Source organism: Manis pentadactyla, chromosome 15, assembly GCF_030020395.1.
Source record: "Manis pentadactyla isolate mManPen7 chromosome 15, mManPen7.hap1, whole genome shotgun sequence".
Classification (NCBI taxonomy): Eukaryota; Metazoa; Chordata; class Mammalia; order Pholidota; family Manidae; genus Manis; species Manis pentadactyla.
Genome location: NC_080033.1, coordinates 7,128,594 through 7,155,633, shown reverse-complemented (window position 1 = coordinate 7,155,633; position 27,040 = coordinate 7,128,594). Strand labels below are relative to the sequence as shown.

Genomic DNA, 27,040 nt, shown 5'->3' with positions numbered 1-27,040 from the left:
GTGGAAGAATACAGTTGATTATCTCCCCCTGGATACTGACCAGTTTGACACCCACCTATAAATTTCAGCATTCTCCATCACCAATACACAGGTGTTTGTTAATTCTTTTTTGAACTGTTGGAACATTTTACTCGGTCCCTCGTTAAAATGAGTTAAATAAAATCTTCGACAGGTGTTCATTTTCTAGCTGTGCAAGAGCTGTGATTTTACCTTTTTAAAAACGCTATTCTTCAACACCTGTCTCAGCTCTGAGGCTGTGGTATGGCCGCCCACCGCAGGCCTCAGCAGGCCATGGGGGTCCCGGAGACTTCAGGTCAGAAAGGAGCCCTAGGCTGAGCTACGCAAGCGGGGTATCCCAGAGTCTTTTTCCCACCTTAGAACTTCCTTCAAAGAGCAGAAAAAACTCCCGTGGAGTGAAGGTGATGAAGTTCCAGCCCCAGCACCCTCAGGAACCCGGGCCGCCTCAGCCCTACACCACTGAGGTCGCAAAAACAGCTCAGTTACCTAGTGGTCGGCCTGAAACTGTGGAACATCGGGTTGAGAGCTCATGGTTGTCAAAGAAAAACTGTACCCAACGAATTAAACAGGCAAGGAAGTCTTCATGCATTGCACAGCAGGGGAGAGCGGCCAGCACTCAGTCTGAGCTCAACTCAACTGAAACAAAGGGCAGTGGGCTTTTTAAGAGCTGGGCTGGGAAGCTGGCAGGTTGTCTGGGTTTGCTGATTGGCTGTGGCCTCGGGGAAAGGAAACCTACTCACATCTTCAGGACAGGAGGTAGTTTACTACTTGAAGAAAGGCATCCGCAAAGTCAGGGGAAACTGGGAGACAGAAGGGGTAGCTCCTTTCATGTTGACATTTCAAAGAGAAGGTTCCCAGGTCTGAGAAAGACATTTCCTGGACTGTAAAACTGGCAAGAGGCTCTTTAAGGAAATTTACCTACTTCTCAAGACAACAGAGAAAGACTTTATAATGACAAGTTTTCTAAAGTAAATGATCTAAGAAAAGGGATGTCTGGGGTCTCTGTGGCTAGGCCATCTGAATTCTGGAAGGCTCCGGATGAAAGAAAGGTCAGGGGTTTAAGAAGCAGGAATAAGCCTAAATTCAGTCAAGCTGAGGGAAAAGTTATGGCTCCACTGTTTATTCGCTGGGTACCCTAGGGCAAGTTTATCAACCTCTCTGGGCCTGGTTTCTCACCCTGTAAAATGCAGACGGCTGATACTTACCTCCTGAGATGGTTGTGTAGGTTACGTTAACTCAAGTACAGCATTTGAAAGAGTACCTGGCACATAATAAATGTACTACTTGCTGTTGGTTATTCTGCCATCTGAGCCTCGGTTTCCCCAATCATCCACTCTGAGAAGGTATACAAAAAATTAAAACATGATGGATGCAAACACCATTAGAATAGGCCTGGCTTCCGCGGCTAAGGATTCTTTTGCAATGACCAACATTCCTAGAACTATAGTTACTGTTACTGATGCTCTGTGGCTGCTGATGCTCGTGCTCTCATGAATTCCCTATTTTGTTACTAAGATCATTTACTATTGTTTTGTCATGCTATTCCCTATTAATAGTGATATCACAGTGTTACTGTTATTATCTCCTATTCCCTGCATCTGGCCGCCCTTCCCTCAAGCAGTCCCCAAACCTGCCAGGCCCTCCCATTCCCAAGCCAGGCTTTTCCTCCGAGGCCTCTATGCTTTCATCTGATCGGAGGAGACGGAGGTGGGGCTCAGACTCCAGGTCCCCAACAGGGAGCAAAGACTGACTGCAGCACCTCAAGCCCTCTGGACAAGTGGGAGGCAGTGGCTGGGCCCCTGACGAGTCTGAAGAAATGAGACATACAGCAAGGCAGCTGAGGCCTGGGGATGTGCACAAACCAGTAGACGGAGCTCCCCTCTGCTCCCAAACACTGCCAGCAGCTCCATTCACCCACACTGCTTTCACCCACGTGCCCCTCACAGTGGAATCGCCCACAGGCTGGCTAAACCCCAGGAGACACAAGCGGTTCAAACCCCGCCTTCCCCCAAGGTTGCGGCTCTAGATCTCAGCTTCTCCATCTGCTAACGGTCTTGGCATTTCTGCCCAGCTTGGCTTCAAGAAGTTAGTGTAAGAAATGAGATAGAAACGACTCCTTTAAAATACTATACAAAGTAATTAAATTTTTATTGAGGCCTTTCTGTGCCAGAAAGAGACCACAAGGAGGCACAAGGCCCAGTCCCTGCTCTTGAGGAGCTCACAGTCTAGTAAGAAGACGCCAAAATAATTCCCACGAAGACAGGGTGCAGGTGCAGCAGCCATCAGAGGAAGGAACCGTAAATCCTCGCTGCCCCCCATATTCCAGCTGGACTGAGAGAAAGCAAATAGGAGGCTTCGCACTGCCTCTCACACCTTCCCTGTGACAGCTCTGACCTCTCTGCTCCAGGCACCATGTGGAGATGAGGGAGAGACAAGGATGAAGGGAATCCACTCGCTGCCCTCAAAAAGCTAGGACACCCGGCAGGAGATACACAACAGTAACTTTATTTCCTGAAGCCGCAAACCAGTGCAGAGGAAGCTAGGGAGACTGGGGGAGACTGGAAGAACAGGGGCTGGGCCAGCCCAGCCCAGTGGTGGGAAAGGGAAGTAATGGGAAGAGAAGGTGCCCAGGGCCAGGGAACTAGGACAGGAGGGAGGTTTCCCAGTGGAGAAGCTCAGAGCAGGGTGCCAGCAGCCACAGCCAACAGAAGGGCCGCCAACACAGCGGAAGGCGCTGCAGTGCCTTTGTTATGGGGTCCACCTTGTGCGGGGTACTGCCCCATATTACTACGGTCCTGGTGGCCAGCAGCACTTCCGGCCACGCTGGAGTCCTCATCCTGGGAGATCTCGGGTTCTGCTTCCTGTGGAGGAGTCCGGCTGGTTGGGGCTGGAGGGGGCTTCGAGGTGGAGGTGCGGGTGGTCGGGGGTGGCGTGGAAGGAGTGACAGAGGTGGTTGGGGCCAGAGTGGTGGGCTGAGGAGGCGGCATCAGGACAAGGGGCGGGAACCTCAGGGAGAAGTAGGTCTTGTTTCGGAGGTCGGAGTTACAGCGGGATCCCTGGCAGCAGGAGCCTTTGAGGGTAAATCCCGGGCCTGTCACGGAATCCCGGGTGCACAAATCGTCCAGGACACAGCCCCGGACAGGCAAGGCCACAGTCATGTTAGCTGCAGGAGGGAGACACTGGTAGGTACGCGGTTGGAGAGAGGGGGGCAGGCAGAGCCAGAATGAAACGGGGGTAAAATGAGCGCAGAACCACCAAAACACGAGACAGAAAGGCTCTGCATCCACTAATCTAAGTCTCGATTCAGGCCCCACTTTGGGAAACACTGTTCCCCTGTGTTTACACATGGACCACACTTCCATACTGAGAGCTGAAGCGTGTGAGCTGAACTGGGAGCGCCACAATGCCTTGTAAGAAAGGTTTGGGCAGGGCTACACCTCTCACACGACCAGAGGGGACAAACTTCCCCTCCATCTCTCCCACCCAGCCCAGCCAAAATGCAGTCTTTGAGTCAGAACTACATCTCCCAGAACACACCTGGCAGACGCCAGGAGGCCGGCGGAGCATCTCTTCTAAGTAGTTAGGTGCAGGTGCTAACCCGGGTTTTAAGGAATGAAAACTAGACTCCACAAAATTCCCGGGCAGAAGCCTGGAAGCTGAAATACGTTTCCGAAAGCACCTCGTCGCACCCTGCACCTGGCAGGAAACGTATTTCCCCAAAGCACTGCAGACAAAAGCACCCGTATTCCCATGCTCTATTAGGGACAGCACATTTCTCAGGTGCTCAGGCTCAAGACGCGCACTTAGGCCAACGATTCCCAGAATGCGCTGGAGGGAGAGCCCTTTGGGGAAAGGACTCCCTGCGCCCACGAGACCTGAGAAAAGTTACCGCAACCCCTGTAAGCTTCGAGCTCCCGGGCTCTCTCACCTGCCGTCAAGGTGACGTTGCCATCAAAACAGCCCTTGTAGACGCGGTCGCTGGCGTTGTAGCAGCTCACGACAGGCGGCGCCGTACCCTGGCACGCCTCGTGGCTCAGCCCCACGCAGCTGTAGCACTCGACACCGTTGGGCTCGGATGCACTCTCATTGCCTGAGAGGGGATTGAGTAGGAAAGAAAGGTCGAGAAGCTCTGCTCCGGGTCCCTCTGGTCCACATCTCCGCCCCTAAACGGATGCGCAGCTCAACCTCGGGCCCGCCTGGGGAATAACCCCGCCCACCCCGTGGGCCCGCCCACTGACCACAGGCCCGCCCCCGCTCCAGCCTCCTGGCGCTTAGAGCAGTTAAGCTCCGCCTCCTGCCTCGTGGCCCCGCCCCCAGTCCTGCCTCGCTCTCCCGCCTGCAGCACGTGATCACTCCCAGCCCCTCAGTCTGCGTGGTTGCTCCCCTGGTCCTACCTGCGGGGTTGAGTACTCGCGAGGTGAGGTTGAGCTTGGCATTGCAGCGGTCCTGGGAGCATTGCTGCAGCTGGATAAAGGCCAGCATCCCGTACAGGTCCAGTCCGCGGTCATTCTTGCCCGGGAGTCCCGATCCGCAGCCCCGCACTGCCACTGAGAACTGTCCGTGGACTGCCGAAGAGGGAGGGGAGGGGTCAGCGGGCGGGGCATTAGGGGCGGGGCCTCCAGTAGATCCGCACCCGAGGATCGCCAGCCCAGAGTCGGAGGGCTGGGGCCTCCGAAAGAGCAGATTGGAGGGGAAAGTACCACAGATAGAGGGGCGCAACCTCAGAGGGCTGACTCCGAGGGGACGGACAGGTTGACAGACGCTGGACAGAGCCAGGGATGCAGGTGAGCCGCAGGGGGGCAAAACCGCAGAAAGCAACTTCAGAAAGAACTAAGCGACTGTCAAAAAGGCACAGGATCAGAGAGGGTTGGGTCCTCCTAGGAGCCCTGGCCTCAGATGGAGGCGGGATCCCTCGAGGACGGGTCGGCGGGGTGGAGTCTCAGTCTAAGGAACCTAAGAGGACCTAGGATCTCTATCACCAGGGAGCCCGATGGGTAGGGGAGGCTGTTTGGGGAAGAGAGGCTTCTGGCAGGACAGACTGGAGAAGGGCTCTCAGTAGTTGAGCGGAAATGGACAGGGTGTGCCTTCGAAGAGGACGAGGCACCAGATCCGAGCTCTCCCAATTCACTCCACTCATTTTGCAACCCTCAGCCCCGCAACCGTCAAAACCTTAATGCTTGATTACGACAAAGGACTCAGGCCAGGCTGAATGGGAGGGATGGGACTGCGTTGACGGGGTGGGGACAAATTCAGGGGGCGGGGCGGGCTATAAGGAGGCGGGGCCTAGCTGGAGGAGCTTGAACGGGTACGCCTGGACCAGGGGCCCCCACTCACTGGTCTCCACCGCCCCCACGGCCTCTGTGCAGACGTCCACACCGGGCGCGCACTTCACGGTCTTGGTCTTCTGCGGAGAGCACCCGTCATCTGCTTTCTGCACACAGCTGTAGCACTCCAGGGCCTGCGCTCCTGGGGGTGCAGGGCCCAGTGGGACTGCGTGATCCCTACTGAAGCCTCCTGTCCCAAAGGAGAGATAGCCCTTCCCACGCCCTCCGTTCCCGGCCGAGCCATTGCTTTTGCACACCCTTTTCCAGGACAGGAGTAAGGAAAACCTTCCCACAAATCTGGTGCCATGAAATACACTGTGGCACATTTCCTTCAAGCTCCTGTGCCTGCGGTGGGAGCATCCTTCCACAGCCCCCTTATACTCAGGTGGGGGATCCCTGCCATGGATAGGGACACCTTCCCACAGTTCTCCACTGAAGATGGGCTAACTCTCCCCACAGCTGAATTGGCTCAGTGACGGATCCCTTCCCACGACCCTCTCTGCAGGGGGTGACGGGACCCTCCTCTCTAGAGCCCCCACTCTACCCGCTCCACCCCCTCGAGGCATCAGACCCACCTTCTCGGAGCAGCAGTGACAGCAGCAGCCAGACTATAGTCCAGATCACTGCGCGGGCGCCTGCTCTTCCGGCCAGGTCCATGGTGCGTCCTGCTCCCTCGGCGTCCCCCCTGGGTGTGCCGCCTCCCAACCTGGGCCCTCTTACCTGAGCCGGGGATGAGTAACCTCCCCCCAGGCAACCCTGGCCTTGCCCAACCGGGCCAAATCAGCGTCTGCTGTGGGGCGGGGCCCGCACCGCCCACCCCTGGGTGCGTCACCCACAGCTGCCGAGGGAAAAGGCGGGAGTCAAGGCTCCCTGACAGCTCCCAGGAGAAAGGCTGTGTGTTTGCTGGTAGAGAGGAGAGGACCGAGGCTCATGGAGAGGGTCTCCTCAACACTCAGCACTTTATTTACCCCGGATTTAGTTGTTGGCTTTGGTCCCAGTGACAAGGGATTAAGACAGAACCAGTGCCTGTCCTCACAGAGCTCACAGTCTGATGGGGGCGGCAGGTGTTAATCAATAATGACACAAATTGTTATATGCAATGAGGGCAATGACAGAAGAAGTGTAGGGTGCTACAAGGAGGTGTGGACTCTAGAAGTGGGAGCAGGTCAGTGAAGCCTAGCCCCCCCAGGATGTTATTGGAGTTGTGATGTCAAAGATGAGGAGGATTTAGTCAGTGAAGCAGGTCGGGGTGGGGGCAGAGGTCATTACAGAGCAGAGGGAGCCACCCAAGCAAACACCTAGAGGTGGGAAGTCACAGGGACCATCCAAACTCAGACAGGAGAGCAGTGTGCCTGGAGCTCAGAGACAAAGAGGAGAAAGGGGACAACTGAGGCAGACAACCAGACAATAGCCAGACGTGCAGGCCATTACATGCCCTGAGGAGAGATTTGAATTAATTCTGAGAAAGGTGGAGAACCATTGAGAGTGTCTAAATCAGCTAGAGTACATGATCAGATTTACTTTTTAATATGATCAGCCTGCAAACTATTGCAAATATCCTTTAAAAAATGAATGGGGAAAAAATTAATGGGCCATTAATCCCATGGAACTGCGCACAGCAATGAGAACAAGCCAGCTCCTGGTTACCTGCAGCAATGTGGAGGAATCTTAGAAACTTTGCTGAACTCAAGGAGCCTTAAATAAATAAAGCATACTGTGTAACTCCATTTATATGGAGTTCTAGAACAGACAAAAGTGATCTGCAGTGATAGAAATCAAATCAGGGGTTACTTTGGGGAGGCCATTGCCCCAAAGGAGCCATAGTGAGAAGTTCCCCCTATCTTCACCTGGATGGTGGTAACACATGTGTACAAACACCACAGTGTATGTAAGGAGTCGCCAAGCTGTATGCTTGTGCACTTCCCTGGATGAACGCTATTCTTTTTTAAAAAGGAAGGAAAAGAGGTCACTGTGGTTTCTCTGTTAAAAAATAAATAAAAGGCCTCTAGAAGGGGCAAGAGAGAAGGCCAGGAGACCAGGGAGGGAGCTGGGCAGGCCTCCAGATAAGCAAAAAGAAAGCAGCCCCTGACGGCCAGGAGTTGGCCTGACACTCACAGTAAGGCTATGGTGCTGTGTCACCCACCAACACTGAACACCGACATCAGACAGGGCCACACTGCGACTATGATGGAGAGAGATACTATCAGGACCACTGCGTTAGCACATCTGAGCACAGAAATAAGCAGCGATATTGTTCAAACCACAAAATGATTAAGCATCCCCATATCCTGGTTAATATAAGTGACTGCCCATATATTATTTCTATTGATCATATATTTTATTATATATATCTCAATATATATATATATATTTATTATATATTATATTATTATGTAAGTTACAGGTTTAACCTTGCTGTTTCTCCTAGCTTATTTATCTATGGCAGAAAAAATAGCGGCTCTGTTCATAAAGATATTATCTGTTCCCCAGCCCCCGCTGGGCACCCCCATTCCCAACAATGACTAGTACCTCAGTCACATATGCTGAGGCTCAGAGAAAGTGAATGACTACATGGGAAGTCATTCAGCACCAGCTCCTGCCTCCCTGCCTCCAAGCCTTGGAATCCCAGCCTCATTTAAGGTTTGCTGTATGACCCTGCATAAGTGTCTTCCCTTCTTCTCTGAGCCTCTGAGGTGTCCAGTTTATATAGAGGAAGGAGTGTCTTTCATTGCAGAGTGAGGCAGTGGACAAAGTATCAGGTCTAGAATAACCAGACTGAAATTTTAATACCGCCATTGCCATCCTCTTGCTGTGTGACCTCAAGCAACTGTGTCTCCCTCTCTGGACTTCAGCTGCTTATTTTGCCAAATGGGTCTGAGAACCCCTGTCTCCTGGAGGTGAAATGAGGCAGAATAATAATATTATTATTATATATATATAATATTATTATTATTATATATAATATATATAATATTATTATTGTGTGCGCAGGAGCAGGAGGCGTGGGAGAGTTTCAGGGAGGAACCCCAACTGGCCAGACCAGAAGAACTAGCGTCTTGGGAGGGAGTGGGACCCAGGGTGGGGAGTCTTCTTGCTCAGGCCTGCCCAGATCCTGGGCGCTGACCCCTGCCTGGCCCAGAACCAGAGAGCAGAGGGAGGTTTGTATGTGGGGCCTCTACTCACACCTGTTCTGTGACTCTACCCAGCTCCTCTCCACAGAGGCCACTGCAGCAGAGATTTGGAATCTGGCTGCCCAGATAAGAGGAACACAGGGGACAGTGCTGAGACAGTCCCCAGGCCTGCAGGTTATTCCAGGGCTCAGAAAACTCTGGGACCACACCCACTATGGGTTTCCTGGCCCCGGGGGCAGGGCAGGCTCTGAGCACAGTGATGTTCCCAGCCTGCCTCAGACCTACTTCCTCAGGGACGTTCTGTGTGGGATGCGTCAGGGGAGGGGTGGGATCAAGGGCAGGGCCGGCTACATCATTCGTGGAGCTCAGTGCAAAATGTATATATATGGGGACTCAGTTCAAAAGGCAGGAAAGAGTGTCATAACGGTACTCAAATAGAAACAGTTTTTTCCTTTCTTCTGCCATCTCTCTTGACCCCTTATGGTGTTTAATGTCATGTTCCCTTGGGCAAAGGGGGCACTGGCTTGAGCACAGACCTTCCCAGGCGTCTGGAGACTCTGTCCCACAACTAGAGCAACTTGGTGAGTGGGTTTCCCTTCCACCAGCTGCCCGCTGCCACGCCCCAGCCCAAGATGCCATGAGGCACAATGTGTGACCCTGACCTTCCTAGGTGCACCAGGCCTGCCCAAGCTGGAGGCAGCAGAGGTCACAAGCAGGGGCAGGGAGGGGAAGGCAGAGAGAACCTGTCCTCCCACCTGCGCAGGTGGGAGGTGGAGGGAGGTAGGATCTTGCGTGAGCAGATTCCTCAATCCCCTCTGCTCATGCTCAACATCCCTTCAGACTTTACTTTCTAGATGGCAACCACAGAGCATTACACCCAGGAGGGCTTTTCTGAGCACAGGGACCTATCAGCTACATTGGCTGCATGCCTGTGAAGCTGATCCCCGAAGGGCCTGTTTGCAGAAGGCTGGGGGATGCATTGATCTAAGAGTCCAGATGTCTCACACCTGGAAGTGGAGCCAAGGGACACCTGGGGTCCCTGAGGGCCTGAGGATTGGAGGTTTGCGTTCCCAGGTCTTAGGAGCAGCACATCTAGATCCTCAAGGAATCCTGGCACCGGACACTCAGGTCCTGAGGAGACAGGAACCAGAGGGACTGCATACCTAGGTCCAGAAAGGTTTGAGGGGAAAGGCCTGTGTCCAGTGACTGCCTAGAGTGGCCAGTAATGGGGGGAGCGCAGGGGACTGTGGGGCCCCAGAATAGGCACCCAAGCCAGCCTGGGAATCAGGGAGAGCTTCTTGAAGGAGCCACCTTGGATAGACATAGGGATGAAGATTCCTGTATCTGCCTGTTCACCCGTGTCCCATCCCCATCTCTAGCTAATCAGTTTATTCAACCAGCAGACATGCCCTCAATGCCTAGTTTGCACTTGGGCCATTTGCCATGTGTCAGGAACTCATAAATGCCTGAAACAGTCCCAGTCCCTCCTGGGGCTCCTACCCAGGACAGGAGACACACTCATCCGCTGTAATGACCCACAGAAGTCAGGGCCTTGATGGAGGAGGCCGAGGCAGAGAGATCAGGGCCGATTTGACTCAGCCAGGACAATCAGGGAGGGCTTCCTGATGAAGAAAACGCCTGACCAGTCACTTGCATGATGAGGAGGAGTAGGGTGGAGTGGGGAAAGGTGCCTGCGCAAAGGGAACAGTATGTACAGAGAGGTGAAAGGGAAGCATTTTGTTTTTCCACTTTCATGGAATGAAATGTGCCTGATGATGCTGGGGACACAGGAGTGATCAGGTCAGCCCTGGCTCTGCCTTCACGGGGCTCCCAGTCCAAAAGGGGAAAAGATCCATCATCAGAGATGACCTAGCGTATTTGGGGATGGGTCAGGGGAGCTCACACGGGAGGTGCCCGACCCAGCCAGGGAAGTCAGGAAGGGCTTCCTGAAGGAGGGGCATCCCCAAGAAACCTGAAGAACGAGGAGCTAGCTGGTTAAAGATCAGGCAGAGGGAACCTGTCAAGGACTGAAGGGCAGAAGAGTTCCTAGAAATTGCCAAAAGCACAGTCAAGTTGAAAAAGGTGTAAATACGTGGGCCTACAAACTAAAAAAACAAAATTGCCTAAGACTAAGGACTGCCCACCTCCCCCTCCCAGCCCTGCCCCCGGAGTTGAAGGTACCCATCAGCTGAATGCCTGGCCTGGAAGCCACAGGATCAACAACTGTTTTTCCTCCATGTTTTAATTCGGTATCACAGGAGCACCAATAAATAGTTCCTTCCCGCCCCACCCTCCTCCTCCTTCTGCCCAGAGCAGGGCCCCGGGGGCTGGCTTCCTGTCAGGGGAAGGCACCCGCAGCCCAGGACGCCGAGGCTCAGACCAGCCCAGCCGCAGCGTCTGCAGAATTCCCAGGAAAATTCCAGAAGGGCAGGCCCAGGCTTTTCGGGAGTGGGCAGGGCAGGGAAACAACGCGTGGGGGGCGGAGCCTCGCCGGGGTGTCCCGCCCAGAAGGTGGGGCCGCTCAGGAGGCGTGGTTCTCATCGGCAGCGGTCACGACGACATCCATCCAAATGCGCATGGCCTCGGGACTGGGTGCCACCATGTAGAAAAGGCGTTCGTAGGTTTTGACGCAGAACGTCAGGCGAGGGTTGGGGCTCTGAAATAATAAGTAACGGAATGGAAGTGGTTTAAGGGGGCAGTTGGATTCAAATCGTAGCCTTGCCATTTAAGGGCTGTGTGACATTGGACAAATTACTTAGACTCTCTGAACCTGTTTCCTCATCTGTCCTCCTAAATAATGCTACCTGCCTCATTTGGTTTTGAGGATTTAATGAACTAACACAGGAAGGCGCTTAGGAATTTGGAAGCAAGAGGAATTGAAAAGGAGGGACCGTGTCCTATCTTCCATATTAGATCTATAAGCATTCAAATTTCCCCTCCCCTGTATTTAGGTTCCTGGCCTCCCACTGCCTAGGAACTGAGGAAAGTTAGTGTTTATAACCTATTTTTTGGGTACCTACTTGCCAATCCCAAATTCAGTAAGTCCTTTACATCCATTACCTGTTTTTAACCTTCTCAACTCTGAGAAAATGGGTTGAAGTGTGCCGGTTTTGCAGGTGAGAAGTATGGCAAGGGAAGGGACTTTCCTGATGTTCCACAGCTGTGATTCTAAATTAAGGTCTAAAAAGCTATAATTGGTTGCTTTCCACAGAGCTTTCTAAACACTGTACCAGTTGCCACCATTTAAATTTCTGGAACTGCACTTTTTTGTAAGTTCAAATTCCTGAGGTCCCTACGGAAAAATTAATACAGTGAGACTGACACTAAGGGGCCTATTCCCATCTGGCGGCTGTGGGCAGAGGCTGAGAAATGACTGTCTCCTTCCGAGCCTCCCAGGAAGCCTCGGTCCTCAGCCTGCTCTCTTCATTGGCTTACTCCCGGCTTGGCAGCAGAGTCTGCCAAAGTTTTGTTCTAAATCGTTTGCTCTAAGAGAAGTAACAGTGGCTGAGAGTCAGAGACGGAGCCCTTCACTTCTGGCGGCTGCAGCGACATGAGCTGTCAGTCTCCTGTGCTGGAGCACCCTGGCAGTAGGGTCTGTGGGCGGCTTTCCCCAGGAACAAGCTAAGACCTAACCACAGGGGCCCAGCCAGAGGGGCAGGGCAGCACCAAGCGGGGCTTCACCTTGAAGGCACAGCGTAAGTGGTCGTAATAGACTTCCTCGATGGCCTGGAAGTAGATGACGCCTTTGAGCTTGGTCTCTTCCTTGTCTGACAGAGGGAGGGGGAGAAACAGCCAGTGAGGGGTGGGCACAGGTCACTAGGCCCAAGTCCCAAGACTGGGGTTGGGGTGAGGAGCATGGTGACTGAGTCCGGAGGCCCCTAAAGTCCCGTGGTTGGGAGGCGGTGGGTTTGTACGGATGCTGGGTGGGAAGCCTGGTGTGGAGACTAGGGAATGGGGTCTGGGGAGCTGAGTGCTTGGTCCGAGTGCCTTGGGCCCTGAGAAAGGAAGGGACTCAAGAAGTTCAGAACTACTGATTCCCCTAGGGAGGAGGGACAGGGGTGTTGGGGGTGGTACAGACAATGCGGCTTCAGACCTTGCTGAGTGCCTCCTGAGGGTACCCAGATACCCTCTGGGTGTCTTAGGAAAATGGGGTGTGGGGTCCAGAACTGTACAAAACTGTTGTATGGAGGAAAACTGGGTGGATAAGGAGGAAGGGGCTGGGGCCCAGACTCCTGTCCTGGGTTGTAGAGACAAGGAGCAATCTCCTGGACCCTGGAGGAGGTGGGGCGTGGGACAGAGACTCCTGCGGTCTGAGGAAGACCTGGGCCTAGAAGAGAAGGGGGCGGGGGCTGTGACTCCTGGATGTCCCACGGGGAGGACCTCAGAATGGGCTCTTCCAGGGTCCTGGGCGTCCACACTGGGCTTACCCGCGTAGTAGGCCAGGCGGCGCGCCTGGCGGTCAAAGCAGAACCACCGCTTCCTCCAGGTCTTGATACGGCCGCCCATCTTCACCAGGGGTCCGCGGCAGCAGCCCCCGGACACGCGGACGTGAGCGCAGTTTTCCGGGTTGTGACCCCAGCGTTCCAGGTGTTGCCGGAGATCCAAGACCCGGGGACCCAGAGGGCAAGGTGGGGACGTGGGCGGGGCCTGAGGATAGAAGAGAAGGGGGCAGCTGATGTCAAAGGTCAGGAGGGGGTCCTGCAGCCTGCAGCCCTCAGAAGAGCCAGTCAGACGGAGCAGCTCACGTGGAAGGTCGCCAGCCTTTAAACAGTAATATTAGTGATGACCATCGCGACAATGACCCTGGCAGCTACATTTATGGACTATGCCTCTCTGCCCAGGGCTTTACCAGTATCAACAACTTGATTACTACCTGTGCTAAGCACTTTACGTAGGTATAATCCATCTGCCTCCTCAAACTTTCTTGGTGGCATAAGTACATCATCATCCCCATTTTACAGATGTGGAAACCAAGATTCAGAGAGGTTAAGTCACTAGGCCCAAGTCACACAGCTAGAGCAGACCAAGCCAGGACTCACCAGGAAGAATCATCAACTCAGGGGGCGATAGGGGGGAGAATAGGCAATGAAAGTGCCGACTATTCACAAGGCCCAGCCTGATTCAACCTGTTCTTACCAAATGGTCCCTGCAAAGAAGGGTATGATCTCCGCAGTCACACTGAGGCTCAGAGCAGCGGTGAGCTCAGACTTCAAGGGGCAAGTGGACCCCGTGGGATTTTGTTAAATTGTCATTCCAGGGTGGGGGTCCAGGATGGGGGTGAGGTTCTGTTGGCCTGCGGGCAGCACTTTGAGTACAGGGGGCTGAGAAAGGGAAGTGAGGCCAGAGTGAGAAGGGACGAAAAACAGCAATAACACTCATTGGCTGGGGATGGGGAGAGCGAGAAGGAGCCGGGGGGATGCACAGGAGGGAAGGGATGGCCAAAAGGGCGCCCACTGGGGCCTGGAATCTTCTATGGGTCACGTCGCCAGATCCATACACTAATGCCCACCGTGCATGGAAGGGCACACTGTGCATCTGGCACTGTGCCAAGCCATCAGTGTTCGCCTTGTTTCCTCTCCAAAACTATCCATTACTGTCCCCACTTGACAGATGAGGAAGTTGAGGCTCCAGAAAGGAAGTGACTCACCAAGGTCACCTGAGTAGGACAGGCTGGGGTGGGGCCCAACCCAGGCGGGCAGAGGTGGGCTCGCGACTCGACTCCACCACTGCCCACCCGTGTCACCCCTCCGGGTAGGTGCTCATCTAGGAGCCTCAGGCTCCCTGTAGTGAAAATCAGGGTTCTCACGGCTCCCTTCCTAGGAGCTAACTGCTGTCAGGGTCTCTAACCAGGGGATTCCACTTCCAGGCGAGAATCCCAGATGCACACTTGCTCCTGTGCACAAGGTGGCAGCTTGGGCATGTAAGCAGCCGAGGGGGACAATGCACCCAGAGGGGACTGTTTAATGAATGATGATGCTACAAAGCAGGAGCCCTTCATTTTTAATGAGGTAGAGCTTATGCCTCCCCACCCAGGAGCCTCCCCAGCCCTTCTTGTTTCATTTTACTTCCTGACTCTTATCGACACATAATACGCTTATTTTATTTATTGATGCTGCTTGTTGTCTCTGCCCCACTGAACGCCAGCTTCCCTGAGGACAGGGGTTGTCATTTTGGTCACTGTGTAACTCAGGGCCTCACACAGTACACACACAAATGAGCATTGGTTAAAAAAGAATAAGGAAAGGACAAATGGTTAAGAAAATGGAAAGCTGGCCGGGACTACGTGCTCATTTACAGGAGAATGAATTCATATGGGGTGGTTCGACCAGTGTATATACAGAAAAGCATGAACAACTACAGAAAACACCTGCACCTCCAGAGGTCCAGCAGGGAGACCTTCACTGTGCCACATTCTACAGCATTCGTTAAAACACAAATACATCCATGATATTAGTGGAGGTAAAAATGAGGAGCTCTCAGCTAAATCCAGAATGTGAGAACCTCTGCAGGATAAATGGCTTGATTTGTCTCCACCAATAAGTGGATTTATTTTTTCAGGTGGGGAGAGAGGACTCTTTATCTCAAGATTTAAGAGACATTTTGGCCAAATATACTCTGGGCGCTCTGTTGGGATTCAGATTCAAATAACCAATTATGAAATGGAATGTTTACATTTTAAAAAATGTACCTGCTGGAGGTACATAGTGAGGTATGCATGTAATAATGCAACATCTAGGGTTCGCTTTAAAATCCCAGATATTGGAAGATACACATATTATCTATTGGAGACACACAGTGAGGTATGGAAGTAATGAGGCCATACCGGGAGTTTGCTTTAAAATATTCCACTGCAGGGTGGGAAGTAGGTGTCAGGTCAGTAAAATAAAGTTGGCAAGTAAAACAAGAATCAACAGTGACACTGAAGCTGCCTGGGGGGCACAGGCAGGGGCGGGGGGCGTATTCATCTACTCTCTCTACCTTTGCATATGCTGAATATTTCTATACTAAGAAGTCCTTTTTTTAAAAAAAAGAATTAAACAACTAAAACAGAATTCTAAATTATTTGGAAAAGCCCCAGCATGTAGCTGCCCACATTCTGCAGTAACTGCTGACACTGTTGCCCATTTACAGAGGAGGAAACCGAGGCACAGAGAAGTACAGCAGTCACCCAAGGACATACCGTGGGGACAGATACCTGTCATGGGAACAGAAACTAAGCCTAGTTCCCCTTCCCTTGACAAGCCCAGGACACTTTTCTATGCTGCTGGAGCAGAGGGAAGGATGGAAGAAGAAAGGACAGAGGCAGAGGACACAGTAGGGGAGGGGGGACGAGGGCAGGGGTGAGACTGACCGTGATGGCAGGGACAGCAGGGCCTGAGGGACCTTCTGTGCTCCTTCTCGTCCCTTCCTGTGTGTTTAGGATGAAGTCAATAAGGATGCTAACCAGTAAGGAGTGGGGGAGAATGTACTGGGTTCCTGGGTCCTGGGAGGAGTGGCTGGGGGCCTGGACCCCTGAGTCTAAAGGAGGAGGGGCCTGGGGCCTGGACCCCTGGGTCTGGAGGAGGAGGGGCCAGGGGCCTGGACCCCTGGGTCTGGGGGAGAAAGGGCCGGGGACCTGGACCCCTGGGTCTGGGGGAGGAGGGGCTGCAGTAGGACCTCCTGACCCTAAGGAGGGGGGCCTGGGGTCTCACCCTGGCCTTGAGCAGCCGCTCCCTCTCTGCCACCGCCTGCTGCAGAAGCCGCTCCATGCGGGCGATGTCTGGGTGGAGGGCCCCACAGCTAGGAGGAGGGAACAGAGATCAGGGCACGGTACAGTGGGCCGGCCTCTTTCCTGCATCTCCCCACCTTCTCCCTGATGTCTCACGTATTCTCAGGGCCACAGTTCAGCAGCTGATAGAGGGGGTGTCTCCCAGCGTCTCCTGCTGCTGGTGGGAGCGCGGAGGCCTCCAGGGGTCCTGGGGAGAAGGTCTGGGCTAGGGTGCGTGACTCCCCTCCACCTCCCCGCCCACCGCCCACCGGAGCATCCAGCTCCTCCACGCTGCGGGCAGGGAGGATGATTATGGGGGAGGGGCCCACAGGGTGGGAGCGGTCCTCACCAGTACAATGGAGGGACAGAGGTCGGGGGGAACCCCTCTGGCTCCCTCTCTCTCCCCTCTTCCGGGGCAGGCTTCCAGTCCTCTGGAGGCCAATGGCGCCCTGAAAACACACATGCACACAGGACAAGATGCTCAGTTTCAACCCTGAGTCAGAAAATGGCCAAGTAAAACCACCATCTAATCCGCAGAGATCAAACAGTTCCTGTAAACACACCAGTCACAGAGGACCACACAACGTATTGTCCAGAGTGGGCACATCTACAGAGACAGGAAGTAGATTAGTGGTTGGGGGGGTTAGGGGAGAAGGTCCACGGGGAGGGGAACTTGGGGACAATAGCTAAGGGATGCGGGTTTCTTCCGGGGACAATGCTCTAAAACTGACTGTGGTGATGGTTGCACAACTCTGTGAATATACTCAAAACCACTGAATTGTAGACTTTAAATAAGTGAATTGTAGGATATGTGCATTATGTCCTGATAAAACTGTAAAATAAAAAAAAAAGCTTACCGTGTTGGCGGGGACATGGGAAGCCTAGACAGCCTCCCATAATGCTGGGGGTTCCATTGGAACAATCTTTATGGAGACAATTTGGCTCTTTTTTAAAAACGACAAAGGCATAAGTGAGCCCCGATTCCACTGCTAGGACTGTACCCTGTGAACACACTCGTACATGCGCACAACGACCTGAGTTCAAGATTACTGCGGGAAAAAGTGCTCATCAGCAGGGGGAGGAGGAAATAAACCAGGGATGGTCTACAGGGCAGGAAACTGCAGTGTAGTATAAACAGAGGCTGCTCTGTATATCCAGCGGAGAATTAAGAGAAAAGCAAGTCAGAACAAAGAATACATCACCTATGCATAAAAAGAGGGGAAAGTCTATACCTGACAGACTATAAACACTCAACCTCTCCAGGAAGATTCAGGACATGGGTAATCTGGTGGTCCTGGGAGAGGAATTGAATGGATGGAATCCTCCCACACCCTCTGATGAAGGAGAGGAATGTTAGCTTTAAAAAATAATAATAAACATGACAACTAAATGCAATCTGCGTTGCTGGACCAGAATTTGTTTTTCTTTTTTACTAGGAAAACATAAGCGGACAACTGACAAAATATGAATAAGATCTGTGGATTTGACTAGTATTATCTCAGTGTTAGTGGCCTGAATGTGATCTCTGTACCGTGGTTAAATTGGACAATGATTTGACCTTAAGTAACAAATGTAGAAGTATTTAGGAGTAAAGGGAAATCATGCTTCCGAAAAGAATAAATTGTGTGTGTGAGTGCGTTTGTACTCCCGGGAGAAAAAATAACAAAGCAAATGTCAAATGTGTTTGAAGTGTTAGTTACAGAATCAGGATGCTGTGTAGATAGGCATTCTTTCTAGTATTTCTGCAAATTTTATTCTCAAAATAAATGTTGCCAAAATATGAAAATAAACTTATCTGAGAGGAATAAATAAACCGAAACCATTTTAAAAATAAAACACAGCAACAGCTCTGTATGGATAATATAGAATAAATATAGCAAGTTGCATAAATTGAGTGCCACTAAGGATTCTCATTGTCATAGATCATAACTCCTCAAATATATTCCATACATTAGTTAATACTAGTAAAGGAAAAGTCGGATTGGTTACCTTGGGAGGATGCACGGGAACCAACTCTTTATAAGACAAGTGGATATAGCGAAAGTACCAAGCATTTTGCCTTCATTTACTACAAAAGCCATTCCCCTGGGTAACCTAGTGGCAAAGGAAGGCAAGCCTCTCCTTATCAGGCATTTCAATCAGGAAATGAAGAAGCAATAGCAGATCGGGATTTTATCCCTTCCGACCTCTGATGAATCCACAGGTAAGGTCTAGACAACGCAACAGAGGACAGACATCCTGCTCCCAGGAAGTCTTGCGCAATGAACCTGCACCCACTCAGGCCCCACATCCAACGATACAGGAAGCAGAGGCAGAACCAGCTGACAACCTTCCCCCACGGCGCCATCAGCAAACCCTGCCTGGGAAACTGCACAAGGACCATCTGGTTTCTTGGCCGGCCAAATCAACTGCAAGGGGGACAAAAATGGAGGGAAGTCTACAGATAAAAGGAGCCTTAACATGCATGTCCACAAAAGATAAAAAATAAAAGTGTAAGACTAAACATTCCTGTTTAGGGACACTGAACGACAGAACTGAAATGTAAAGAAAGGCAACTAAGCGGCAGGCTAGTGGCTATTCTCAGGGAGGCAGAGAGGGGTCGCATGGAGGAGGGCAGGGGCTGCGCTTCCGGAGTGTTCCCCCTGGAACAAGTAAGCGGCGCACGTGTTGGATGTGAATTTCTATCCTTGTATTATTTTTAACAGTAAAAAGCTTTAAAGATAATAACAGCCAATATTTACCAAGTGCTCATCCATGCCTGGCAGTGTACTTGGTGCTCTGCAGAGCCACTTAAGCCTCCAAAAGCCCTGGGAATTGGGAAAATTTCACTCCCCTTCAGAGTGGAATCTGAGTTGCAAATTTTTATGCCTCTTCACTCTTTCCTGCCTTCAACGGATTCCCCTACCACTTCTTAGCAGACAGACTATAGATACTTGGCACTGAGGAAGCAAGTGGGGGCATGAAGGACCCCAGCCTTGTCTGCCTGGGGCTTGAATCATAGGAACTGGATTAGCCAAGTGTATCATCAGACACTGCCATGAGTGAAGAAGGCAGTGTTATAGAAGAGGATCGCCCTCCAATTGGAAAACTAGGGGCACTGACCCTAAGGCCTAGAGAATAAGAGTTGGCTAGGGAAGACTGACAGGAAGCGTATTCCAGGAAGTAGGAACAGCAAGTGCAACAGCCCTGAGGCAGGAACAAGTGTGGAACACTGGCAGGTCAGTGGTCCTGCAGCTGATCAGTGAGTATGAGGGAGAGGAGGGAGAGGAGGGGGAGACGGACAGGGGCCAGACCATGAAGGGGCCCACTGAAGGCTTTTGGTGGGAAGGGTTGAAGTAGGAGGCTCTTGTGTGGGGAACAGACTCCTGGGAGACAAAAAGTTGGAGGCATCAGTGAGGAAGCTGGTAGAGGGTCACAAAACCAAGGAGGGCGGGAGGGGGTAGAAGACGGGTGATGATAATTATAACACTACTAATGATTGAAATTATAATCAGAGCAGCAGCAACCCACATTCACTGAACACCTACCACATGCTGAGTACCACTTTAACCATTAACTGCTGAATGCTGCTGTCATTATTCCCAGTTTGCAGCCATGTAAACTGAGCCACAGAGACCTGTCTAAATTCAGCCAGCCAGGAAGTGGCAGAACAGATATTTAAATCCAGGCACAGCCAGTATTCTCAGACATCACATGATCCTGGAAAGAGGAGTGGGCTTTGAGAGGGATTTCAGAGGACTTGGAGAGAGGAAGGGGCCAGGAGGAGAGATTTGTTAATTCATGTGTTCATTCATCCACTTGTTTATGTTTCTGGCTGAGTCAATAACTACTCCCTGAGCTCTTCCCTCCTTCCCCAGTCATTCCTTCTGAACTAGGGCTATAGCCGTAAGTGCCCCCTTGGATACTGCAGGATTCCTGAGAAATCCTTGTCTCCTGAAGGCACAGGCAGTGGAAACAGGCAGCCTTGGTTCAAACCTGGCTCTGCCACTTCCCCTTCTGGGGTATGGGACTTGAGCAAGTCATTTCTCTTCCCGGACTTGCTGTCCCCTTTGCAAGGTGAGCACCATCCCACCGTCCTGCTGCAGCTGGTACAGGGATCAGATGAGTGATGTTGTGCAAAGCACACACAAGGGTTCCTGGCGTGGCCCCCCAGGTGACACCCGGGTGCAAGGTGGGTACAGGGTCCACCTGGCCTTAGAAGCTCCATATCCACAGGAGCCAATTAACTCAGGTAATAACTCCATAGGAACAGACACTCCATAGAATTGCTTCTGGGGAGGGGGCTGTGGGCCAGTGGGGTGGGGAGAGGAGGCCTTCTCATCAATATGCCCTGATGGGTGGCTTTTAGAACTTACTCGTGGGTGTGCACATTCCCCTTTCACCAGGGGAGGTGTGGGATGATAGGCAGGAGAAAAAAAATTAAGCTGAGCCTGATAAAAATAAAAATACGCCTTGATCATCCTCCCCTGCCCTCCCCCCACCCCACCCCGATAGCAAAGAAAGCCCCAGTGGAAGTTCTGGAGACGCAGTGATGAGCGAGGCTCATGGGGAAATGGAGACAGTGGGCAGGCACCTGCAGGGAGCTGTGGACAGCAAAGAGGCAGGAAGAAGTGGCGGCGGCAGCGTGGGCAGCGGGGTCCTGGAGCACCAGCAACTGGCGGTCTGTCTTCTGGGTGAACAGGAGCTGCAGGGGAGCGCAGAAGGTTAATGGGAGCTGGAAAGGTCCCAGCGGACCCACCAGTTTCCAGGTGCTCTGGCCTAGGTCTCCCGTGTCAGCCCATTTCTCAGAAAAACAAAGGCTGAAGGTCACACGAGAGCTGAACATGGTCTGAGCGAGTAAGGGCTGTACGTGCGGACTGCTGGTTCCCTGGGGAGGAGGTGCTGGTGGCCCAAACTCCCGGGTCTGAAGGGTAAAGGGGATTAGGAGCTGAGGATCCTGGTTCCCAAGGGAGAAGGGGCCTGGGAGTCTGGACTCCTCCCGGGTCTGAAGGAGGAGGGGATGACAGGGGCATAAATTCCCCATACCTTAGTGAGGGCCTGGTTGGGCTCAGGGAAGTCCCCACCAGGGGTTCCCTGCAGGTGATTAAGCTTAAGCAGCCGGCTCCGCTCCTAGGGGAGGGCAGGACGTCACTGAGTGCCGTATCTCAAGAGTCACAACTGGCCGTCCCAGCAGCCTTCCCTGTGGCCAGGAAACACCCGGGCTGCAGGGAGGCAATGGGATGCCCCAGGTGGACGTGAGGAAATGAGGACAGGCCTCTCCGGGAGCACTTACTTGTGTCAGGGCCTGAAGGGCCTCCTCCTTTTTCCGGCTCAGCCCCCAGCTCTCAGCTGCCATCTGCTCCCCCAGCGACTTGAGCTGCTCCTCCAAGACCTGGATCCGGCGCTGCAGGGCACCCCCAAGTGCCCTGCTTATTCAGCTCCCCCAGGTTTCCCAGCTGGCTCCCACAGAACCAGGTCGTCCTTGAGAACCTAGGGTGTCCTCCACCCTATAACAGAGACCCTGAGACCTGGGTGCCTGGGAGAGGGTGGGAGGGGAGCCAGAGTTAAGCTCCTAGACACCCTCTTCCCTTATGGGGGCCCAGAGAGGCCTGGGGGTTTGCAGGGGATGGAAGGTCCACCATACAGACACAGGCCCAGAGAATGTCACCAAGAACAGAGAGAAAAAGGGACAGACAGACCAGAAAAGCTATAGAAAAGGACCAAGACAGACCCCCAGAGATAGAAAGACAGAGAAAAGAGATAAAACAGAAACAGAACAAAGATGGGCAGAAGCTGAGTGAGACAGAGGAAGGGAGAGAGTGACAGGAAAAAGATCCAGAAATAGAGGTAGGCAAAGACGACCCGCATCAGACCTTTCTAATCCAAACCTCTGGGTAACTAATTAAATATAGCCAAACATGTCACTTCTTCCTGCAAGACTTGTCAGACCCTGGAATTCGAAGCTTCCACAAAAGACTGGTGGGAGCACCTTTCCGGACTAGGGTTTGGGAGGCATAGAGTGAAACAGTGAGGACTGCATAAGTTCAGGTCCCAGCTCTATCCTTTACAAATTCAGTACCTGGGGAAAGATTACTTGAGCAAAGAAACTTGACGCAGGGCCAGCCCAGCCTGACTCACCCTGTGCTGTGCCACACTGGCCCGGAGCTCCTGGGCCTTGGGCTCCAGCACCCCGGCCCCAGGGCTGTCCCGATCCTCTTCCTCCCTCCGGCTCTCCTGCTCCAGCTGCTGGAACTCCAGGTCCTCATAGGCACGCTGGGCCATATCCAGCTGTTCCCTCATCTGTGGATAGGAATGCAAAAGGGCTAGAGGCCTGGACCCCTAGGTGGGGGAGGAAGGGCCTGAGGGCCTGGATGTTTGGTGCCTGAGGGAGAAGCTTCCTGGACCCTGGGTCCCTGAGAAGGTCTGGAGGACCCTCACCTCCTGCACCCCCTGCAGAAGCCGCTCACGCTGGTCTTCTGGCAGCAAGTCAAGCTGTCCCTGGGCCTCCTGGAGTCTCTGGCGAAGACCCTCCACACGATCCCGCTCCTGGCTCAGCCGCCTCTGTTCCTAAAAGAACAACCAGGCTCTTAGCCTAAGCCTGAGCACAGGAAGGGAAACAGAGGCCACCGAAGGCCAGCCAGCCGGATCTCAGACTCCTCTCTGCCTGGGGTGTCAGCCTCACGAGGGCAAAGACCCTGTTTGTCTACTTCACTCTTGTACAGGACTGCCCAGGGTAGGTGAAGGGTAAACAGTTATTTAAGAAACAAGTGAAGGAATGAATGTAAAATATATTGTCACTAGGTGATTGATACCGGGGACCCAGAGAGGGGTCGGATCTGGGTCCCACGCTCCATGTGGGGACACAGCCAGTTACAGCCTGGGACAAGCAGGGGAGTGACAGAGACTGTGGGCACCCAGAGGGGGAAGCAATTTCTACTGGGGTAATCCTAGGTTTTCTGGATGTGAGGATTTCAAGATAAACCTCAAAAATCAGGGCGCATTTAGATCTGGGGAGATACAGGGAGCTGGAAGGGCATTTTGGGCAGAGGGAAAAGCATGGCAGAAGTGCATAGAAGTTGAAAAGTACAGGAAGGGTGGGGGTAACCGCAGGCAAGAGAGAAAGGAGAGGAGATGGAAGAAAGGGGTGAAGAGCACAGTGTGAGATGCCAGTGGAAAGGCAGGCGCCACCCAGCTCCTGTCTGGTTTGGTCAACCATGCTGAGGAGCTCTTCTCCCGGGGCAATGGGGAGTTGTGGAAGGACTGAAAGGATGGAGTCGTTGTAGGTTTAGGAGAATCCTCTGGGAGATGGATTCAAAGTGCTGAGACGTCTCCTTCATCAGTCTTCCAAGAAATGAGGATAAGACCTAAATGGGGGCCTGGGCAGTGAGGATGCAAGAGAGGTGGATCAGAGAGGTTAAGGGAGCAGAAAGAGCAGAGCAGTGTCACCTGATAGGCTGGGGGATGACAGGGAGTTGTGTGAGCAAGCTGCCTGTTTTTAAAAATGTTACTGTATCATAATCTCCCCTTAAAGAGTTAGTAAGTTCTTAAAGTAGTTACAGGCAATATGGTGTTTGGGATTGGCTTCTAAAACTAGAGAAGGGGACGCAAACTGGGGGATATGAACAAGAATGGGAGACTAATCACTGCTGAAGCCAGTGAGACCACCACATGGCAGCCCTCTGATCATTCTGTTTGCTGGTTTGACATTTTCCACCATGTGACATTTAAGGAGCAAAGGAAGAGGGGCAAAGGAAGAGGCCCCAGTGAGTCAGGCTCCAAAATCATGGTCCAGAGGGTTGGAAGAAAAAGAAAAGCATCTGCCCATTTGCCACCCCCCAGCCCAAGTATCCCCATTTGGGGAGTGGGGGTGACCCTGGGGTCCAGGACCAGGAGCACCACCATATAAAATGAGTCCAGCAGGGAAGGAAACCGATGATAAAGACCCAGCAGGACAAAAAGACCTGTTCCTGCTGCTCCCGGCAGCCCTGCTCGGAGTCCACCTGCTGCCCCAGCAGCGCGCGGAGCTGCTCCTCCTCCCGACGAGCGGCCACTCGCTCCCCGGCCAGCTCACCCCGCAGAAGGGCCACTTCCACCTCCATCTGCAGAGAAAATGCAAGGGCGGGGGCGCAGAGGGCTGAGTCTGAGGAAGGAGGGGGCCGGGGGCTCGGACACCTGGGTCCGAGAGAGGATGGGGCTAGAGGCCTAGAGTCCGATCCCGAAGGAGGACAGAACTGGGGGCCTGGCCATGCAGGCTCCCCAAATTGGGGCCAGACATCCCAAGAAGTTCGCAGGCTCACCTCGATTCTCAGCTCCTTCTTCTGGCGCTGCAGCTCCTTCACTCGCTGCTCCATCAGGGTCACGCGGGTCAGTGCCTCCAGCTGCTGCGCTCGAAGCCGCCGCGCGGCCCCTCGCGCCCCTTCCCCGGTCCGCGCGGACGCCGGGGTAACGGTCTTTACCTCGGCCGAGGTCAATGGTGGAGGCGGGGCCTCCGCCTGAAGTGAGAGGGCGTGGTCAGAGGCCAACCCCCCGCGGTCACTCGGGGGGTCTGAGTCCGCCTCACCCGGTCGCCCTTTTATTCAAGTGGGGGAGGGTGCGGTCCGGGGACCCCTGGCCGCAGGAGGCCAGGGGGTCGCAGTCCGGGGAGAGGGTACGAAGCCGACTCAAGGGAAATGTTTTTTTCCCTACCAGGTCCCAATCTCCTGGGGTCACGCCCTCGCAGGCCCTGGACCTCTCGCGCCTTTTCCCGGGGTCTGAGTCTTCCCCCCACCCCGTTTCTCTGGACTTCACCTCTCCGACTCAGTATCTATCTCTGTCCGAATCGCTAGGTCTCTTTCCCCTCGGAGGAGGTCCTCTCTGGAAGTTTCTGCGTCTATTTCTGTTTCTCTGAACATCTGCGCCCTTTGTCTCCGGGTTTCTGTGCCTCTGCGCCCATCTCTGAGTCTCTGTCTCTGGATCTCTCCGGTCTTTCTGCGTCTCTGGCTCTTTTGGGTCTTTGTCCCTCAGTCTCCCTGTCTCCGGGTCTCTGTCCTTCTGGTCTCTCTACACCTGTCTGCCCGTGTCTGTCACCGCTTGGGTCTGTCCGGGTGTCCCCGGGGCTCTCGCCCTCCAAGTCCCTCACCGCGTCGCGGCTGCTCTCAGTGCTGCTGCCTTCCCCCACTTCCTCCTCTTCCTCCGCCAGCTGCTCAGCTCCTTGGCCGCTCGGAAGCTCCGCCGGAGCCTCAGGCACCTGCTGCTCGCTGGGCTCCTCGGAGCGCTCCTGGGGTTGGGCAGCCCCCTGGGGCAGGACCTCCGCGTCGCACTCCGAGACCGGCGGCCGCTCGGTCCCCTCTTCGGGGCTGCTCGGTGTCCCCATGGCCGCTCCTGGCTCGGCGGGTGGGCGTCGCCTGGTGTTCCGGGGGCGTGGCCTGGCCGCGTGGGGGCGTGGCCCAGGAGGCCCGCGCTCCGCTCTGGACTGCCCTGGCGCGCGGAGAGTGCTCCAGGAGGCGGGGCCTAGGAGTTCCAAGGCTGGAACTGAGCGTTCCCGTGGCGCGGCCTCAAGTTTCTGGGGGTAGGCTTCTCCGGAGGCGGGACCGGAATCTGAGTCCGGGGTCCTAGGGCGCCCCCTACTGTCCTCTCCCTCCTATCCAGGTGTCTAGCTTTGTACCTTCCCAGCAGCCCCCACACAATTCCTTGGACCACCCTGCAGCGACCCCATCTCCTCTTCTCTCGGAGACTCAGGATTGCGGGCTCCCGCCCCCTCTCTCCCGAGCCCAGTAGGTTTGGCTCCGACCCCATGCAGGGGAGCAGCGCCCGTGCGCCTCACCCACGGATCCATGAGTCGGGGCTCCCAGTCTCCCTTTCTCTGGACAAACCTGGAGTCTGCGTCCTCTGCTCCTGCCGGGAGCGAGATTCCCGATCTCCAGCCTTCTCCTCCTCCCCGGCCGACCCTGGATGCCGAGGCTCCAGCCCCCGCAGCGCCGGCCCCCTCAGCTGCTCAGGTTTCCGCGCGCTCTGCTCTGCGCTCCCGGCGCTGCCGTTTCTGCCTACGAAACAGGTGGCTGGGGAAACAGGGAGGAGAGAGAGACTGTCCTGTCCCCCTCCCCAGCAGCCCGGAAGTAGAGGGGGGGACAACAGGTCCAACAGCTCCTGAGGGAGGAGGGAGCGACCAAATGCCCCGCCCGCGGCCGTGGCATCCGGCCTTCCCGGCCCCACCCTCGGAAAAGTCAGCGTCGGGACCCCCCCCCATACCCCCGCTCCCACGTTCCTCCCCCGTGGAGGATCAGACGTCTTGGTCACCTAAAATACAAGCGCCTCCCCAATGCCCAGACCCTGGGAATCCTTAAAGGAAGAGGGGAATGGAGCTAGGGACCTCTCCTCTAATGAATCCCCTGGAAGGGCCCCGACCGGTTTGGGGAGCTGGGCAAGAGGAAGGGGTGCCCTAAGCTGAGTCAAAGACCCGCCCAGAGACAGGGGGAAGTGTACCCCCCCTCCTACGTTGTTATGGGGTGGAGGGCAGAGGTTAAAGGTCTCAGCCAGACCCTTTCCTCTCTGGGCAATAACAGGAAAATAACTGGCATGTGAGAACGGATTGTTGGATGTCAGGAGCAGAGCGAAACATTTATACACATTAACTTAATCTCATCTTCACAGCAGCCTAGTGACAAAAGCGTTACTATCTCCATTTTATAGTTGGGGAAACTGAGGCTGAGGGTCCCAATTCTACATGTGTTGTGAATCTTAACACTGAATTTGTTCTCTGGCACATCCATGTTGTTAACCATTAGAGATACTGTCGCGCTGGTGCAACGAGCAAGTGCCTGGAAGACGGAAGATCATTTGGCGTGATAGTAACAATAATATTT

The 27,040-nt window shown here is 53.9% G+C and overlaps 3 protein-coding genes across 6 annotated transcripts in view; 1 reads left to right on the top strand and 2 right to left on the bottom strand.

Annotated features, from left to right (window-relative positions):
* Nucleotides 1-27,040, top strand: part of ZNF576 (zinc finger protein 576) — a 204,635-nt gene that overhangs the window by 119,971 nt on the left and 57,624 nt on the right. The window lies entirely within an intron of this gene.
* Nucleotides 2,150-6,097, bottom strand: LYPD3 (LY6/PLAUR domain containing 3). Its single transcript, XM_036918264.2, has 5 exons — nt 5,918-6,097; nt 5,353-5,484; nt 4,413-4,583; nt 3,947-4,108; nt 2,150-3,181 (listed from the first exon to the last, which is right to left on the bottom strand). Exons 1-5 carry the CDS (start codon nt 5,997-5,999, stop codon nt 2,694-2,696), a joined length of 1,035 nt encoding a protein of 344 aa, XP_036774159.2. The 5' UTR covers nt 6,000-6,097; the 3' UTR covers nt 2,150-2,693.
* PHLDB3 (pleckstrin homology like domain family B member 3) lies at nt 10,698-26,280 on the bottom strand. 3 transcript variants are annotated; one of them, XM_036918210.2, is made up of 16 exons: nt 26,051-26,278; nt 25,318-25,688; nt 24,497-24,691; nt 24,161-24,298; nt 22,638-22,766; nt 22,338-22,499; nt 21,493-21,603; nt 21,246-21,329; nt 20,794-20,904; nt 16,570-16,669; nt 16,338-16,428; nt 16,165-16,252; nt 15,825-15,881; nt 12,901-13,120; nt 12,155-12,240; nt 10,698-11,129 (listed from the first exon to the last, which is right to left on the bottom strand). In XM_036918210.2, exons 2-16 carry the CDS (start codon nt 25,549-25,551, stop codon nt 10,995-10,997), a joined length of 1,941 nt encoding a protein of 646 aa, XP_036774105.2. In that variant the 5' UTR covers nt 25,552-25,688; nt 26,051-26,278; the 3' UTR covers nt 10,698-10,994. The 3 variants fall into 3 exon arrangements, with proteins under 3 accessions (XP_036774105.2, XP_036774106.2, XP_057348598.1); XM_036918211.2 differs by lacking the exon at nt 15,825-15,881 and having other exon boundaries at nt 26,051-26,280; XM_057492615.1 differs by lacking the exon at nt 21,246-21,329 and having other exon boundaries at nt 26,051-26,279.